The 18,485-nt window shown below is 46.8% G+C and overlaps 1 protein-coding gene across 1 annotated transcript in view; it reads right to left on the reverse strand.

Moving 5' to 3' along the window:
- The window catches only part of SIM2 (SIM bHLH transcription factor 2), a 55,130-nt gene that overhangs the window by 24,811 nt on the left and 11,834 nt on the right, over window positions 1-18,485 (reverse strand). Inside the window, exons 3-6 of the mRNA XM_072740742.1 lie at window positions 17,014-17,103; window positions 9,712-9,820; window positions 5,883-5,968; window positions 2,987-3,186 (exon numbers count right to left, since the gene is read on the reverse strand). Coding sequence (XP_072596843.1) covers window positions 2,987-3,186; window positions 5,883-5,968; window positions 9,712-9,820; window positions 17,014-17,103 — 485 coding nt within the window. The remainder of the gene's footprint in view (window positions 1-2,986; window positions 3,187-5,882; window positions 5,969-9,711; window positions 9,821-17,013; window positions 17,104-18,485) is intronic.

The raw sequence follows: 18,485 nt of genomic DNA on the forward strand, positions 1-18,485 counted from the left end.
GTTGGCTGTAAATTAAACGGGGAAACTTGACCTCATTTCATTCCGTAACCCGCTCCCCTTTCTGTTGAGTTCTGTGCCGGCTTCGGGTCATAAATCTCCGAGAGCTTCATATTTCCCTGGAATCGCTCACTATTTGGTGTACACATTTCCATGGTGTTCCTCCGGGGCGGGAAGGAGATGAGGCTGGAGGTAGGTGGAGAGGGAACTTGCCACAGCCTCTCAGGGCTCGGGGGACTTGTCTAAAGGCCACCTAGAACTTCAGACCCCATTAGAGTCTAACTGTGTGGCAGGAAAGCTGAGATCTGGCTTCTCCCCCCCAAAGAAAACCAGGCATCTCTACGGTGTGGGGATGAAAGAGGCTTCCCAGACCCTTTGGAAGTAGAGTTACAGAACAACGGCCCCGAACGTGTAAATGAATCAGAAACACATGTATTAAGTTTCTCATCAAAGTACACGCTGGTTTTAAAAATTAAAGGGAAAGAGAAGGGTCTGGCAGCAAGCCCTCCTGGTTTTTTCCAAACCTCCAGTGTCTGAAGACCTGTCAGAGGGATTTGCCAAACCCCAAACATGGCTGGGTTCACCCATCCTTAGCAAAAGCACCAGCTACAGTTTCAAAGTGAAATACCACAAAACCCCGATGAACCAAATTTCAGGTTATGCTGAGTTCAGTTGTGTCTGGGATTACACGGGGTGGGGGGCCAAGCGGCCACCCCCCGCCCAGGTCCACCCCCCAGGCCCCTGTGACTCTATGGCTGCTGGGCTTCAAGCCAACCCCTCACTGTGGCTTCTGAGGTTTGGATGTGGGAGCCGACATCTCCCACCCCGCCGGGCCATTCCGCCGACCTCTGGGTCCTGGGTCAGCCCCCTGTCCCCCAGCCCAGAGGCCTATCAAAGACGGAGCTGCAGCAGACTAGAGACCAGAGCAAGAGTGAAGAATTCTCCAGCTCATTCGAAGCATCTCCTAGATGACTGGAGTTCTGAAGCTTTGCTAGAAGCCTCTGGCACTTAGCTGATAGAACACAGGGGACTTCTGCAGAGCCCGGGCTCTTCTCAAGATCATTGTCTTTCTTTCCTACTCACCTCAGGGGTGCAGCCCTGGGTACGACCCTCACCCAGAAGTGGAGGAAAGCTGGTGTTCTCGAAAGCCCCTGCCTGGGGCTCCCTCCAGACACAGTCTGGCCTGTAAGCTAACCTCGGATGTCCTCTTCTGCAAAGCCCTCGGTTTGTCCTTCGCGATTCAAAGCCGTGTGCATCGAGTGATGTGAGAAGACCTGAGATCTCTTCTCCGGGGCCATCTCCCTCTTTCCTCTTCTAGAGAATTCACTGAGCCTCAGAGGCGAATTCTCCTTGAGTCGTCAAAAGAAAACTAGGAGACAGACATAACACGGGAGACCCCAGTCGTATCCTCCCAAGTGTCTAAAATAATGAATTTGCGCAGCTGGAATTCCTTTCAATTCAGCTTTTAGAAGTGGCTCCTGAATCCAGAAAGAACGCCTTCCCACCGCCTGGCTGTCACTTCCGTCACCCCCAGGCGGCCCACCCAGCCGGGCCCCTCTCCTGGCAGGTGCCCGTCTCTGCTGCAGGCAAACAGCACTTGTCAGCGTCGGACCAGCCCAAAGGTCCTGGTCTCCTTGCCCCAAAGAGTTATGTGTACTCTTCGCTTGGAGTTCCTGGGCTACAACAGCAACCTCTGTCATTTCTCTGCCTTCGAGTGGTTCTGAGGCTCGGAGGTGTGCTAACGATGAACTAGGCTAATTCGTGTCTATGCCTCTTGCCCTTGACGAGATACGTTTTTTTTCCCCCCATAATGGGTTAAAATGACCAATTTTATGTCATGTGTATTTTACCACAATAAAAAATGTTGGGGAAAAATATAAATCTTAGCAAAATTATATATATTTATATTTACATATTTCTTTTTTATGTAAATATATATACATACACACATACCTATATATGTGTGTGTGTGTGTGTGTGTGTGTATATATATAGAGAGAGAGAGAGAGAGAGAGAAAGAATGAGATCTCCTTTTTCCCAGAAAGCTCGGGGTCTCTGAACATTTATTCCTCCCATATAACTGGGGACTCCAAGGGGCTAATAGGCAAGTGGCTCACCTTGGAGGTATATCAGGCTTTTTTACTTTTACAAATGCTTAATGTCTATTATCAAATTTCATCTTCCCTAACAGCCTGTGGGGAGCCGAGTGGGCAGGACAGGGTTCACTTTTTTTTTTTTTTTAAACAGATGAGAGAATGGAAGCCCGCAGAAGCCCCAGAAGCCCTGGGGAGGCCCGGCTGCTCCAGCACACACCTCCCCTGTGCGGCGGGCTTGGGCCTGTGACAGGCCTAGTGACACAACCAGTCAGTGCTGCTGCCTCATTCCCTCTGACTGGCAGGCATCCCCAAGTGTGAGGGGAAAGGACAGTTGAGAGAGACGGTTCAGTGGCTGCTGTGTCTTCACCCTCCCTTCCAGCCAGGTCAGGGGGTGCCCTCCCAGGCCGGGCCCCGATGGGGCACCTTTCGAGCTCGTGGTCCCAGCTTTCCCCCGGGAAGGCCACCTGTCTGCTCGCAGCCTCAGCCCTGGTGGCTCCGATGGCCTCCCACCAGCCTGCGTCGACAGCCCCCCCACAACCCACACTACTCCGATTTTAAAATTTTCATGGTCCCACCTACGTGACGGAGATACAAGACAGAGTCCCGACCTCGTGGGGCTTCAGAAAAGGCTAACTTGTGTCCACGACATGTATTACCGGCTCCCACTCCAGTGAGATGTTGGAGATAGAAGTAAAAATATAAAGCAAGTCCCTGGAGAAGCTGGTCACTTGCGAGTCCTAAAGCCGGTGACAATCCTTGCAATTCATGATCTGGTCCACTGAATCCCTTTCTAACTCGCATTCTGTGACTTATCCCTCGCCACATTTTGTCTCCACTGTGTAGCTTTCAGGCCCGTTGCCACCATCCGTAGGAGCAGCAGGTGCCCAACTCACCTGGAATCCAGGAATATCAGCTTCAGGTCGAGGCTGGCCCTGAACATGAACATGTTACTGTGCAGCTTGATTTCTGTGATGGCACTGGGCGGCAGCGACTGGCCCACGGCCACCAGCCCCACAATCTGGTAGCACGAGTCGTACAGGGACATGTCCAGCATATATTGCCTAATCTTCAGGTAGCCGCTGCAGTGGATGACCTGGGAGAGCAGAGGGGGGGTGAGCCGCCGGCAGCCCCAGGGCCACCGTGGCACCCACAACCCCTGGCTCTGGGCCTGCTGGCCTTCTCGAGCGGGCTGGACTATCCCCAGCCCGGCCTCCCCTGAGCTGTGGCCTGACCAGCTGACAGACGCCCGATTCACCGCTCGGAAGGAACGAGGCTTCTTTCTTAGGAAACAAGATCACGCTACAACGTAAGGGTTGCCTCACCCAGTTGGCTCTGCTCAAGTAACCCTACCGGTTAAGGCTCTAACACCTAATGGATCGATGTATAATTAGCTCATCACCAAGTCACTATTATTTTTTTAAATTTATTTATTCATGAGAGACACACAGAGAGAGGCAGAGACACAGGCAGAGGGAGAAGCAGGCTCCACGCAGGGAGCCTGATGCGGGACTCGATCCCAGGACCCCGGGGTCACGCTCTGAGCCAAAGGCAGATGCTCAACCACTGAGCCACCTGGGCGTCCCACCAAGTCACTATTAGATGGCACAAGCGAAGCACCACAGGAAAGTAACCATTGGTTCCATGATGCTCTTCGACTCCCAGCCCCCCTGGATTTGACGTCTGTTAATGTGAGGTTTATGTCACTTGACCAGCTATGCCATTCCGGGAAATTAAGAATTCCTCCAGGAGAATCAAAAGAGGCTGCCTTTTCATGTATTTTTATTTTGTTTTGTTGGCTCTATTTGTAACTCAAGATTTTATCCCCTTGTAATAAGCGAGAAGCCAGAGTGGCTATATAGAAACCCCTGAGACAGCCAAAACCCACGCAGGAGAGAACGTATAGTGTCCCAAATGTCCCAGGATTGGCAGCATTTGTATAAGTTAGTGTCAATAAAATCTCCAAAGGGTCGCGATCATCACGTGACAGCAGCGATGCGCAGTCAAAATCCCCAGTTCTCTTTTCAAAAACCTTCCGGCACGACTCCTGAACACATTGTCTTTAGAGCTGCAACAGACCTGAAAATCCGCCCAGTCTATTGTCCCATCTTACTGATGAGAAAACTGAGGACAAGGTGGGTGATGTATTTGCTTATGATTAGAGTTAATAAGTGCCAGTTAATAAGTGGCAGAAATAACTCAAGACCCAAGTCTGTTGGGTACAAGGCAGTGCTGACGGTTCCTCACCCTTGGTCAAAACAGGCATAGAGTCTGGGTCAACAAATAAGAAACGTATCCCCAAACTATAAAACAGTGAGGTCAGGGCACCTGGGGTGGCTCGGTCAATTGAGGGACCTACTCTTGGTTTTGGCTCAGGTTGTGATCTCAGAGTTGTGGGATCCAGTCCTGTGTAGGGCTCCACACGCAGGGGGAGTCTGCTGGAGATTCCCTTTCTCCCTCTGCCCCTCTCCCCACCTCTCTAAACAAACAAATAAAATCTAAAAACAAAAACAAAAACAAAAAACCAGATTGAGGTAAACTTAAAGGAAAGAGCTCAGCCTGGGGTTCAAAGGAGGAGGCTGAGGAGAGGCTGAAGGGGGGGCAGCCCCTGGGGTGGAGGAGTTAAGGAGGAGCATCCTAGAGAGGACAAAGGTACAGAGGCACAAAACTGTCCCCCTCTCTTGACCCCACCTTCCCTCCTTTCCTAACATGCAAATACTCCTGCACGAGGGCCCCATCCCCTCCAGCTCCAGAGTGATGGGCTCATGACCCCTCTCCTCTGAGGTGGGAGAAACGGTAACTTCAGATTCCAGAGAGGAAGCAGAAGCGGGGAAGGGGGGATGCTCAGCACAGATTCCCCCCACCTGCCCTTCCTTCTGGGAGTGGCTGACTCTGGCCCTGAGGCACCACGCTGCCCTGCTGTGGGCCCTTCTGGGGACCTGCTCCTGGACTCCGGAGCTAGCCAAGCAGGGGGCCACGTCCAGCAGAGAAATGCAGCCAGGAGGAGCTCTGCCCCTTAGCCTGTGGGCCTTCTGCTGGTCATCTCCCTTCTCTGCTTGCATCCCCAGTAATCATAAAATGGGGCAATAATACTCCCCTCAGAGGGCGGCTATGACAATTAATTAACTAGATCGGGGACGCCTGGGTGGCTCACTGGTTGAGCATTTATTTGCCTTTGGCTCAGGTTGTGATCCTGAGGTCCTGGGATCGAGTCCTGCATCAGGTTCCCCGCAGGGAGCCTGCTTCTCCCTCTGCCTGTGTCCCTGTCTCTCTGTGTGTCTCTCATGAATAAGTAAATAAAATCTTTAAAAAATAACAAAATAAATTAACCAGATGAGATGCTGCTGCTGGAAACTCTTTGCCTTCCGAATGGGTTCTATCATTAGTTGAGCACATTGTAGCCATCATCACTGGGTTTGGCCAAACATTGGAGGGAAAAAGCGACATTTCTGTGCTCGCTGTGCTCCCTGCGAACCCCATGATGTGGATTCCCGGTAAACTCTCAGGGCAGGTACCAAAGGAAAATTCTACCCTTGGCCACATGTGTTCCTGATCTCGTCTGATGAAATCCAGTCTTCTTGCAATATCCTTGTAAGAGACCGGCTCTCATACCTGCTGCAGGAACAGCTGTGAGCAGCCTCGCTAGAAAGTTCTACAGCAGACATTGTGAAACGTTTGGGTCCCTGTGCTTGGTGTCTGCAGATGCTCTTGGATAGGAAGCAAAATATAAAACAGTGAAGACCCACCGCTGCCTCCTTCCTCCACCCCCCACCCCCACGAGGCTCCTCCTACCTTGTAGCCGCTGCACGTCAGGCCTGCATTTCTTTTTGCCAGGACGCACTTCATCCGCAGAAAGAACGACCTCTCGATCTCATACTCTGAAAGCAGGAGGGAGGTTAGATTGGCCAACTGTCCCATGATGCTTCCCCCGATCCTGACCCACAATATCAAGCAACCCCCAGGACCAGGTCAGTCAGCCAGAGGCCTCATCCCAGAATGCCCAGACCCTGACCCAGAGAGTTTCTGCCTATGGCTGGGACCTAGGCCGGGTGGAGACACTGGCCCAGTCCTGACGTGGCTTCCACATGCTCCAGAGGAAGGCAGCCGGGAACATGGCCATAGAGAGAACTCATGAGACACCAACCTGGAGCCAACATGAGGACTGTGAGTGCAGGGGCCCTGATCTCGCTCAACATGCCCGTGGTCCCCTCCGGGCAGGCACAGAGAGGCCTGACACCAGAAGAATTGCCTTGGCCAGCCCTGGGGTGGGTGTCTGAGTTGGCCAGGAAGGCCCAGAAGCATCTGACTTCCCTCAGGGTAGAGGATACTGAGTCAGGGTTCACAGGTACAGCCCTTTCCCCAGCAGAGGGAGGCAGCCCCAGGGTACCTCCTGCCACCTGTGCCCGTGGGCACTGATACTGCCTGAGACTACCATGGAATGGGGAAGAGAACCCAATAGACCCACTCACTTGGTCAGATCATAGCTTTGCCCTCATAGGTAGCCTCGGTCCAACCACCCCTCCTTTCTCGACTGCTCTGACCCTCCCCATTTAATATTTCCCAAAGGCCTTACCCACCAATCTCTGAACTCCCTATTGCAAATGCAAGCAAGTCCCCTAAGGAAACACCCTGTGCTTCAGTGAGCAGATGCCAGTTCTCTGGAATGATGTGCCCATGCCCCTGGGTAAGGGTGAGGGCACTCCACTCCTAATAAACAGCTATTTGGTCGCAGTTAATAAATTAATTTTTAAAGAAAGGTTACCATTAGCAGTAACCCAGGGGGAGAAAAATTGCCTGTAAGGCTCCTCCCCCAGCCCACTCTTGGAGGGGCAGTCACATTTACCCAGAATTCCTCTGCAGCCACCCCAGAGTCTGTGAGGCATAAGCTTCCCGGCTGCCTGTCTGCATCATTTCCAGCCACACACTGAGGTGTGGACGCTCAGGTCTAAACAACTGCACCCGGTAGTTAACCATCCAGTTTTGGAGAAAACCAACAACATAAACACCATGAATGAAACAGCAGGACGAGTTCAGATGCGGAAAACCACCTCTGTGGATGAGAAGCTGAGGAGCAGTCCCAGGGTCCCGTGAACTCGGACCTTACGCACCCAGGTGAAACGAATCCGTGGGTAACCCCCCTCTCCTGCTTCTCTTGTGTGGTTGCTACACCTCAGACATGAACCCTACGGGACCTGGGATTGGAAGGGTCTCATGATATTCCCAAGACTCATTTGCTGTAATTCTATAAACACTTAATTTAAAGCTATGACATGGAAGGGTAACGTGAAACCAGAGCTCATGAGAGAAAGCCCATTTCTGTGTAACCAACACACTGTGGAACTTACTAGAACAATAACAACACAACGTTCTTAGGAGTTCTCTAAGACTCCTGCTGCCTTTGCCAGCTTTAAACAACCCCACAGTGAAAGAATGAGACTCAGGTGCACTATCCGCCCCCCTTCCCAGCCCTCATTTTGCTAGAAATTACTTCTTCAGAGCTTATCTGTGTGTATGGATGTGGCCAGACCGTTTACAAGGACTTAAGAGTTACAGACCATAGCAGGGCACCTGGGTGGCTCAGTCGGTTAAGCGTCTGCCTTGGGCTCAGGTCATGCATGCTCTCAGGGTCCTGGGAGCCTTGCATTGGGCTCCCTGCTCAGCGGGGAGTCTGCTTCTCCCTCTGCACCACCCTCTGCTCGTGCTCTCTCTCCCTCACACACACACTCTCTCTCTCAAATAGGTAAATAAAATCTTTTTAAAAAAATGAGTCAACAGACCATAGCTGCAAGGAAGCCTGCATCTCATCAGAAACTAGCTTAGCAGGTCTCTCTCGCTGGTAAGGAAGAGCGAGACTCATGGTGACTATGTCTGGGGCTAAGAACACGGGGGCCACCGAGCTGTTCCCGTGGGTGGTTTTAAAACAGTGTGCTCGGGGATCCCTGGGTGGCACAGCGGTTTAGCGCTGCCTTCAGCCCAGGGCATGATCCTGGAGACCCGGATCGAGTCCCACGTCGGGTTCCCTGCATGGAGCCTGCTTCTCCCTCTGCCTGTGTCTCTGCCTCCCTCTCTCTCTGTGTCTCTCATGAATAAATAAATAAAATCTTTAAAAATAAAAATAAAAATAAAATAAAATAAAACAGTGTGCTCTTCTGCGGTCTCTCCTTCTAGCCTGAGAACGGCCCTTCTCAGGAGGAGGCAGTAAGAGTGGAACCCCAGTTTTTCTCTAGCGGGCTACCCCAGTCTACCATGTTTGGTGTCTCTTCCTTTGCATTTTGTTCTATGGGGAATTGGGGCCACGTTGGGATCCCAGAGTTCACAGCAGAGAAGAGACCCATTGATCAACATGCCAGTTGGTCTCTTTGATCTGTCAGAGGGAGTTATAGAGCCAGGGCCCCAGAACGAGTTCTTCTGTGTCTTCCTAGCATGCACTGCAAGTATAACTTAGGGAGTGACTCATCTGTGTAACGATGTGCTTCACATCCTCCACCGAATGTCACACCACATTATGGCCCTACACTTACGACAGGAAGACCAGTCCATGCATGTGTAGTAATGGTACTGTCAGGTGGAAGATCGTGTCCCCCACATAGAGATAGGCCGTTGAGGTGGACCTGCCTCCGTCTAGACCAGGGCTTCTTAACTGATTCATGGTGCCATGGCACAAGCCCCACAGATTCCTACCCGGAAAAACGTATTTAAGTGCAGAAGATAAAATACATGAGATCACAAGTGGAACCAACTTGTAGTGAAAACAGTTACCCTAATAGGAAAACAAGTGGTGATGTGGTTATAAATGTGCTGCTTTATCCACGCATTAAAGAACACGATCCAGGGATCCCTGGGTGGCGCAGTGGTTTGGCGCCTGCCTTTGGCCCAGGGCGCGATCCTGGAGACCCGGGATCGAATCCCACATCGGGCTCCCGGTGCATGGAGCCTGCTTCTCCCTCTGCCTGTGTCTCTGCCTCTCTCTCTCTCTCTCTCTCTCTCTGTGACTATCATAAATAAATAAAAATTTAAAAAAATTAAAAAAAAATAAATAAATAAAAATAAAGAACACGATCCAGTAGTGGGCCTCATAACCCCAGAAATTTCGAGGCAGCAATGCGCATGAGGGCTAAGTTTAAATATCTGCAAGAACTGTAAAGTGAAATGAAAGTGGGTGGGATTCCCATTGGTGGCAAAGCCACGGGTGCCAGTGGGAGTGAGGAGCCATACTGTCCATAATCTAGAAGCAAAGGGAATGCCAACCTGGTAGATAAAGATGTAACTCTCCCCACGTAGTTTCACAGACCCCCTGAGTTCTCTGGGGGGCCCTCTGGTTAAGAAGCCCAGGTCTAGACCTGTGTCCCAAAGGTGCATTAGGGTCGAACCCTTCGACCACTTCATTTTACCTCCTACCAGTGCCTGTCATGGTCTCTGGCACGAGAAATGGGATCAAGAGTGTCGCTTCAAAGGCCAGAGGCATCAAAGCAAATCCCCACGCCGTGTGTTTGCTGGAGAGGCCCAGCTGGGCAGCCCCAGTCACGCTTCCCCTTGGCAGCGTGGGAAGCGAGACCCTCAGGTCACCTCGAAGAGCTTCGTCTGGTTTTCATTCTGGTTTCTTTTCATCTGGAGGAAATACCTTGGAGCAGGTGATGGTGAAGAGGCTGGTGGGCCGCGAGGACCGCTGTCATCTCGTCGTGGTCGGAAGGATGGATGTACTCATAAATGCTGTTGCCCGTGAGCTCCACCTGCCGCAGAGGGAAGGGGAGGGTCAGAAGTCCTCTCGGGGTTGCCCGGGGAGGGGGGTCAAGGAGGGGCAGGTGTACAGGAGGTATGCACTGCTGGGGACAGGGCTTCGACCTCAGCTCGCACACACCTTCTCCACATGCAGAGACACGTGTCTTCTCTCAAGCAGCGCCCTGAACCGTCTCCCACATGGGGACTGGGGCCCAAAGCCAAGAGAGGCCTAAGCAGGAGGAACTGGGCCGTGAAGGAGGAAAAGGTGGACCATGGAGGGGGGTGACCTGGTGGCCCTGGGCAGTAGCCTTTATACAGGAGGCAGCTCACAACAACTGGAGCCAGGGCCTTGCCCTCCACCTCACTCCCATGCTGCCTGAGGAGACGGGCCAGGCCGGGACACCTGGCCAGACCACGGTCACTGCGAGAGCCACGTCCTCTCAGAGGCTGAGCAGGTGGGAGCCACGGGGGCTCCACTGCACCTGAGGAGGGCTCACCGGCCGACAAAGGCCCTCTCTCCTTCAGTGCTGAGCTGCTGTGCCCCTCAGGCACCGCCAGGCCTCTCACACGTTGCCAGAAACGTGTCCCTAACCTTCTGAATCTGGGATGACTGGGTGACCCAGTGGCTCCGGCCCACGGGTGACCTGCAGGAAAGTCTGGGCCCACTCCAGATAGCCACATGACAGGGTGGTTATTTCTGGGGCTTGCTACCCCAGTGCCTGGACACCACCTACTTCCAGGCACACCCTGCAGAGGACGCGATGGCAGGCCTGGAGGTCACGTGCATGTTGGACAGGACCCTGCTTTGCAGGGACGGGAGTCTCTAGGAAAACTCCAGCTTTGGGACCTTTCCACCGAGGTCCCTGGTGATTTGATGCCTGAACTGGAGAACTCTTCTATTGTTCTCCCAAACATAAGTGCGGGGAGAGGGGAAGTTAGAGAGTCTCAAGACCTGGACACCCTTACCCATCCAAAGATGGGCAGTGCCACAGAATGTTCCAGAGACTATGACTGTCGGAAAGGGCCTTCTGAGTAGCAGTGAGTGGATCCTATTTTAGAGACCCAAGAGTGCGGATGAGAACAGTGAATCAGTGCACCCGGGATTGATCAGAAGCCCAGGGCAGTGAGGGCTCTTCCATCACAGCCAGGAGGAGCCCCGAAGCCCAGAGTGTGGAAGAAACAAAGCATGCGAGAGCAGCACAGAACCGTGGGCAGGCCTGAGGAACTTGCTCTGCTCTGCCCCACGGCGGGAGGGCCAGCTAAAAGAGCAAAGGCAGACTTGTGAGTGCCTTGTCCGTAACCACCCCCTCGTTATTTTTAAGTATGTCATGCTACGTGTTTGTCACTGGTCTCAATCAGAGCAGAGATAACACGATCTTGTGCAAAGGGGCAGCGTGGACCGTGCCACCTCACGCAGCAGGGCAACCGCAGCCAGGCAATTTAATGGACAAGGTCTCCTGGGAGCCACCGGTCCAAATTAGCATCCAGGCCATCGGCTCTTTACTTGGGACCAAGTAATTTACCCCAGTCCTCTGGCCAGTTCTTCCAATTTGTTAAGACGTATGAGTTACCATTTTATTCAGAACCAACTATGTTTCTGGCCCACTAACTAATCTTGTCCCTAAAACGGCGTTCACAGTCCTGTTTTCTGCATGATTCATGGAATGTTTCTTTCCAATATTATGCCAACGGAGGAAGGGAGAGAATCCTGTTACAGAGAGCCTCCCCACCTCCCCACTGGACACTCACCTCCCAAACCTGGCACTTGCACTAATGGCCCTAAAGGGGATTTGCCTACAACCGCAGTTATTATGAGAGTTGATTAAAAAACAATGAGGATTAAGAACTAAATGTTCTTCTTTCAAATCATTTCTATTTATCCTTAAAAAATTTCCCAAAAATCAGCAACCAATGGACTTAAACCAGTTAAGTCAGCCATTCAGGACAGGACCATCTCGCCTTCCCTGGGGACAATGATGGAGGTTCTTTGTGAACCTCCCTTGTGAAAGGGATTGGCTAATCAGTAACAGAGCTGGCTGGTTTTTGTTTTCAATCGATTCACAATTTCAATGGTTTATTTTTATTTTTTAAAGATATTTTATTTAGTTATTCCAAAAAGACACAGAGGGAGAGGCAGAGACACAGGCAGAGGGAGAAGCAAGCTCCCTGCAGGGAGCCCAATATGGGACTCGATCCCAGGACCCTGGGATGATGACCTGAGCCGAAGGCAGAGGCTCAACGACTGAGCAACCCAGGCGTCCCTCAATGATTTATTTTTATTTTTTTAATGATTTATTTTTAAAATGAAAAAGTCACAAGATTGAATTTTTTATGTGTTGGCCTATCATTTCTCCCTTACTCATGGTTTTAGGGGAAAAAAACGAGCATTTAGGTTTGCTCTCAGTTCTTCATCAGAAAAAAGTGTCTTCTTCTTAGAGAAAGTATATTTATATACTTGCAAAATGACTCGCATCTGTCCTTACAGGGATCTGATTTGTGTTTTAATCCCAAAGTAGCTTCATCTGTCTTCAAAGACCCCATTCTTGCCACATGCGTTTGGAGTACGAGAAGAGAGAGGGTCCATGAATTAAGAGGCTTGATTTTCTGAATCCTTGATTCAATTATAAACTCCAAGGCTGTCCGGGAAGTAAAATGGTCTTCAAATAACGGAAATGTTTTTAAAGAACAAATTTTGGAATGATAAAACAGTGCTGACCTTGACTCAAAATTATGCTTGACATGGTGTTTCCTGTATTTACATATCTATTCGTGCTTTTGAGTGGCTGAAAGAAATGTGACTACCTCACAAAAAAAAAAAAAAAAATTATGGTTGTCGCCATAAAACTTCCCAGGTCTCATACATCAACCTTATTAAAACAGACCCTCAATGTGATATTTTAGTATTTGTAAAACCCTGCTAACTACAAAATGAATTGCTTTCCTACTAAGAGCGTTTTTATGTTTTGCTGAATAGCTTTCCTTCCTGCCAAGAAAACTACGTATGATAAATACAGCACTAAATGGATATATTCTGGGTCAGAAGGGGAAAGTCACCCAGTACTCTGGAAACACACATTACTCTGCTTTGGGTGTTTTGCTGACTATGGTAAATTAAGCATTAAAAAAAAAAAAAAAAGATTTGGGTTTCAGGGTTCAAGTTATGTCAACAAACATAAAACGCTGTCCTTTCTCTTTATTTCAAAAGTGAAAGGATTAGGTCTTATGGCCCCAAACAATGCCATGGCTATTTTTACGGTTGAGGTTCCGGCCACAATCTCAAATATTACATTTTTCCTTTATATGTCTCACAAATGGCTATTTCACACACATCTATAGTTATTTGCAAATTTATATTAGTTACTGAGATGCTACATAGCGTATTCAACTTTAGTGAAGAAATGTAAACCACTGGGATACTTTAATAAAGAGTCAGAGGAAATACACAGCAGGTATACAGGGTTTTTTTCCTCCTTCCAATATAAATAAGTTAATTACATTAACCAAAAAACCACGGAACTGACCATCTAATAAACTTGTGTGGATAAAGAGTGCTTCCCCAACTCTACTTCTTCCAAATAGATATAAATTTGACTACCTGAATTATTATGTATCATTTGTGTGCGCACACACCAAGTAGAATTTTCAAGCCTGACGCCTGACTCTGTTTCCCAACACTCAGACCGTGGGCTGAGGAGGCAACTTGCATTTTGTGGTTGTCTCCATCACTCCTTGGTTCGGACCGTGTCAAGTCTGACATGTCGCAAGGATCACCATGTTTACTAATTTAAAAGCAAAAATAATAAACTCTGCCCGACTCCTTACTCCAATACTTGTTTTTAAAAAGTTCAATAAAAAGCTTTGAATTAGGATGGGCTTCTAACACATAAAGAATCATTTTTTTATACTCTCAAGTAGATCATTCAGATACTTATTTAGATAGTGCAGGGGTTTTTTGTTGTTGTTGTTGTTGTTTTTTTTTTTTAGAAAAACACCACTTTGTTGTGAATTGTCACAAAGTTATGACAGCCTAAGAGCTTGGGTTCCCCAGGAGCTGCTACCATAGAGTTTAACCCTGAATTAATGTGAAAGATGTTGTTACTTAATGAGATAATGTCATTGAGAGTAATTGAAAGTTCTTGGAACACAGAAGGACGCTATGTAAATATAAGCTATTAGTACTCTCGTTATTCATCAGAAAATCTGTTTAAAGGGTTCCTCGGCCTACTGGACGGAATTTTCTTAACACTTTCATCTCTGAGGATTAAAAAAAGATCCTTAAGCCTGTTTTAATAAAGTTTTCATGTTTGACATACTTGCCTGACATACTTGCCTATCTTTTGGAATAATCCAAAAGATCCAAAAAAAATTTTTTTAAAGGAGAACGTGGGTATTTGACATCCTATTCAATACTTCATTTTACTATTTAAGTAGAGAAGACAGGAAAAAATACACACTGTGATTCTGCCTAGATTTCCTTCTACAGAGTTAATCGTGAGCAGGAGGCAGATTTGAGGGGAAGGTTTGTTGTTGCTTATTTAAACAGTTCAGCATGGAACACTCCCCAGACACTAACGAGGGCTCGTGTCTGCATTCGAGTGTTTTCGTAGCTGGAGACTGATGGTGAGACAGTCCCGCCAAGAGATCAGGAGGGAAAAAAAAATCAGTCGTTCAACACAGTTTGATTTATCTTTTTTAAAATGACACTTCTCACAGATAAAAGGCATCTCTACAACATTCTTGAAAAATGATGGTGTAGGGGCACCTGGGTGGCTCATTGGTTGAGCATCTGCCTTTGGCTCGGAGTGATCCCAGGGTCCTGGGATCGAATCCCGCATCAGGCTCCCTGCATGAAGCCTGCTTCTCCCTCTGCCTATGTCTCTGCCTCTCTCTCTCTGTAGTTCTGATGAATAAATAAATTTCCTCTCCTTTCAAAATTGTGACACCAAGTTTGATTTCTGCATTAATGGCCAAAAGGAAATATAATTTTCACTGGGGTTCTGCTTAGATTTCCTTTTGTAAAGCTCATCATTGAACAGGAGGCAGATTTGTCACCTATACAATATTTTGTTCATCCTTGATTACTGTGCTCATATAAATCAATTTCACTTCCCACATAAAAAGAGAAAAATGATTGAGAGCGAGATGTAGGATGCTAGAAGCTTATGCCTGAGTGAACGGGGACGTCCCAGAATGTACACAGGGCCTTAGGATGTGCCAGGACTAAGCAACCCTATTATGTGCCCACCACAGGACACTCTTTGAAGCAACTGTGCTACTTGAAGTATAGGTCTAATGAAACTCTGGTGACACTTGGCTTTTGTGTAGCTCCTTATGATTTACAAATCACATAAAATGGGCACTTTGATAGATTTCTTATCACAATCCTGAAAGAGAGGTAAAGCAGGCAGTATTTTCTTATTTAAGTGGTGGCTCAGAGAGGTTAAGTGCCTGCCCTACCAGACAATGAAAGCCATCGAACTGCATTTCCCTTTTTGCTTTGACTACTAGGGAGCTCAGATCCAAATTTAATATCTGAAAATAGTGACTTTATCTGTTTTATCATTGTTCAGTCATTTTTAAAGGATGTGAAATGTTTTATCTTGTTTGTGATGTTATTATAAGACTAAGCAAAGGCCTGATAAATTACAACTGAAAAATTAAGTAATCTGCTCAAAATCATTCGGCCACAGATTGAATCAGGGCTAGAAACCAGACTGGTTACAACGAAAGGGCCTTAGGTAGTTCTAAATAGGGCAAGGTGGAAATTCAGAGAATAACAACCTTGGAAAATATCTAAATACTACATTTCATGTTCCCACAGTATTTCCCATTCTACAAATATACTGATACCATTAGCCACAAAAGTGTAAGAGCCAAGCCTTAGCAAATTTTAACCCGGAGAGCTGGTTTCATAAAGGAAGAGAAGAGTAAGAGAAAAGGAAACACTAAATAATCTTAATATGAAATTCTCTTTAAAGGATTTTACATAAGGATCGCGGGCACAGAAACCCCCTGGACATGAATAAGGACATTCACACATTGGAAGAGAAGGTTGTAAACAAGTGCCAAGTTTAAAAAATGCATTGGCAGAAAAAGAAAAGGAATACACTAGATGCAGTTTTCCAAATTGGTAATTTTGTTTTTTAGTGAAAAGAAAAAAAGAAAAAAAAAACCCACCCCAGTCCCGTTAATTGGCACGTTTTATTTTGGCTTAACTACAGAGGGGGCTGGTGCAATACGGATTATTCATCTGCCTCCTGGGAGCCCATTTCCTGTCTTTAATTAATTCTAGCGTGTCTTCAGTCATAGTGGAAAAAAAAAAGCACTCTGATAATTCACAATGCAAAGAAACATTTAGTCCCTATATGTATGAAAAAAAATGTGACTTTTAGATCCACGCTCGTTAAACCAGAAACGTGAACGGCCAAAATCAGTTAGACTCCTCCCCTCCCCCATTCCGAGGAGCCCAGACTGCAGCCGAATTCTCCCCCAAACCCTGGGCACCACGGGAATAGATAAAAGCTGAGCGCACCTTTCTCCTTTACCGGATGAACCCCCTTTTAGAGGACAGTTCCAGAAAAATCGGTAATATTTAAATGTTCTAGAGAAAACAGGCCCTTGCTGTGCAAAACAGTAGTAAACTGGGTTTTATGAGTTTCTATCACAAGCATATAAAATGCTTTACTGAAACGACCACTGAACTGGAAAAACTCAGGAAAAATTACCCTGAATTCCATGTGAACACTCATAAATCTACCCCCCCCTTCTCTCTCCCCAAAGCACAGTCTGCATAAAATCCATGTTCAACATCAGTTTTCCTCTCGCTTTCATGGCAATTCACAATACCACGTGCAGCCCAGCAAGCGCAGACGGAAAAACCTCCCTTTGTGAAGCTCTTGTTAGTGGCCGAGTGTTACTGTAGAAGCAGAGTCCAGGCTATCAGATGGAATCTCAGAACAAAGCTGACTGTTGCAAAGATATACTGGTCATTAATCCCAAAGGGAAAAAAAGAAAGTAAAACCAGGAAATGTAACATGAAGAAAAGCTCTGCGGGATGGCCTAAGAAGATGATTTTGCCATTTTGGATTATTTCATCCACAAAGGCAGAAGCTTGAATAGAATCATTTATAAGCTGGGTAAGACTGTCAAGATCTGCCAACATTTAATGTTATATTTTGGTTGTAAATAGATAGGTAACACCTACCTGCGATAAGCCCAAATGTACAGAAGCTGTTTCCGATATATACATGATTTTGCCATCAGACGCTACCACGAAAACAAATCCATCCAAAGTCTGTAAAAGAGAGCGCCAGGGTAAGAGTGAAATCTGATAATTGTACTGTCACTGAAGTGGAGGAATGTATAAAATATTATCATCCGTCCGTATTTGTTAAATGCAAAACGGAGCCCAGGGCCATAAGAGTGATTCCAGGTTACAACACCGAAGCCTTAATTCCCGGGGCCAGGCTCTCAAACGCTTTTAAAGCACTTTAAAAACAATCTTACATCCACATCACAAAAATCATGCAAAACACTTGAGAACTCCTCACATGCTCAGTTTAAATGCAGTAGCTTTATTGTTTAGGGTTTATTTTAGCACTTAGCACAAATCCGGAGTTCTATGGTTCTTAGGGGGAAACCTACCACTATATAGACCATTTTATGTCATAATTGGCAGTCCTTTATACCGCTAGGACATATGCTTTATTTGCCACAATTTTCTAGTTACCCGTAAGTACCATTTGAATAATAAATTCCGAACACTACCACTCCCCTGAAAATAAAATACCCGGTTATTTTAACAGACTATGTCTACAGAATTAACTACTTAGAATTTGCAAGAGATCAAATAACCTTTGCAAAATTCAAGGAGAAAAAGGATCAATTTCTGAAAAATTAAAACTACCTAAATGATACTGCCTAAGCTGGCTAGCCTTCAAAAAAATAAAGTAAAAATTTAAGAGCTAATTAAGACAAATAAAAAGGTAATGATTGTATTTATATGTGGCAAGGATAAAAAGACTAAATTATTTTTAAAAAAGGAAACTGCATTTTTATTTACCCATTCATATTTTAGATCCAGAACCAAAGAAAAGCAATAAAGTTGGTGAAAGATCCATACAACCCACAATGCTGCCCCCATAAAAAATATTCCAAATTAATTTCTGGCCACAAATTCTATTTTTACAGCATGTAATTGAAACCAGATTACCTTCGGTTTTTCTAAATTTACCCCCCTTTGGAGGGGGGCCTAAAAAGAATGTGGTAGAAATGAAACTTGAAAGATATCCTTACATTCTGCTGTCTCAAATACAGTTTTACTGTAAAAATCCTTTGCCAACTAAACTATCATCACCCTAACCTATGCTGAGGTTGAAATCAACATCTTGATTATAAGCCTTCCTTTCTTGTTTCTAACTCAGCTACAAAATATTTTCCCAACTAAATTCCGTTTCCAAAATATAAGCTATACAGCAGTTTTTAAAATTATAAACGTTTCGGCACTTTTTGCTCTCTTGCTTAACTCCAAAATCATTAAAGGGATACATTTATTGAAACAGTGTCTGACGGTCAGCTTAACGAGAAAAAAAAGAAAAAATTATCATAACTAAATTCTGAAAGTTGCCAGCAGTAACTAAAAAAATAATATCCTTAATGGAAAATGTTGAGTATGCC

This window comes from Vulpes vulpes, chromosome 15 (genome assembly GCF_048418805.1).
Source record: "Vulpes vulpes isolate BD-2025 chromosome 15, VulVul3, whole genome shotgun sequence".
Taxonomy (NCBI): domain Eukaryota; kingdom Metazoa; phylum Chordata; class Mammalia; order Carnivora; family Canidae; genus Vulpes; species Vulpes vulpes.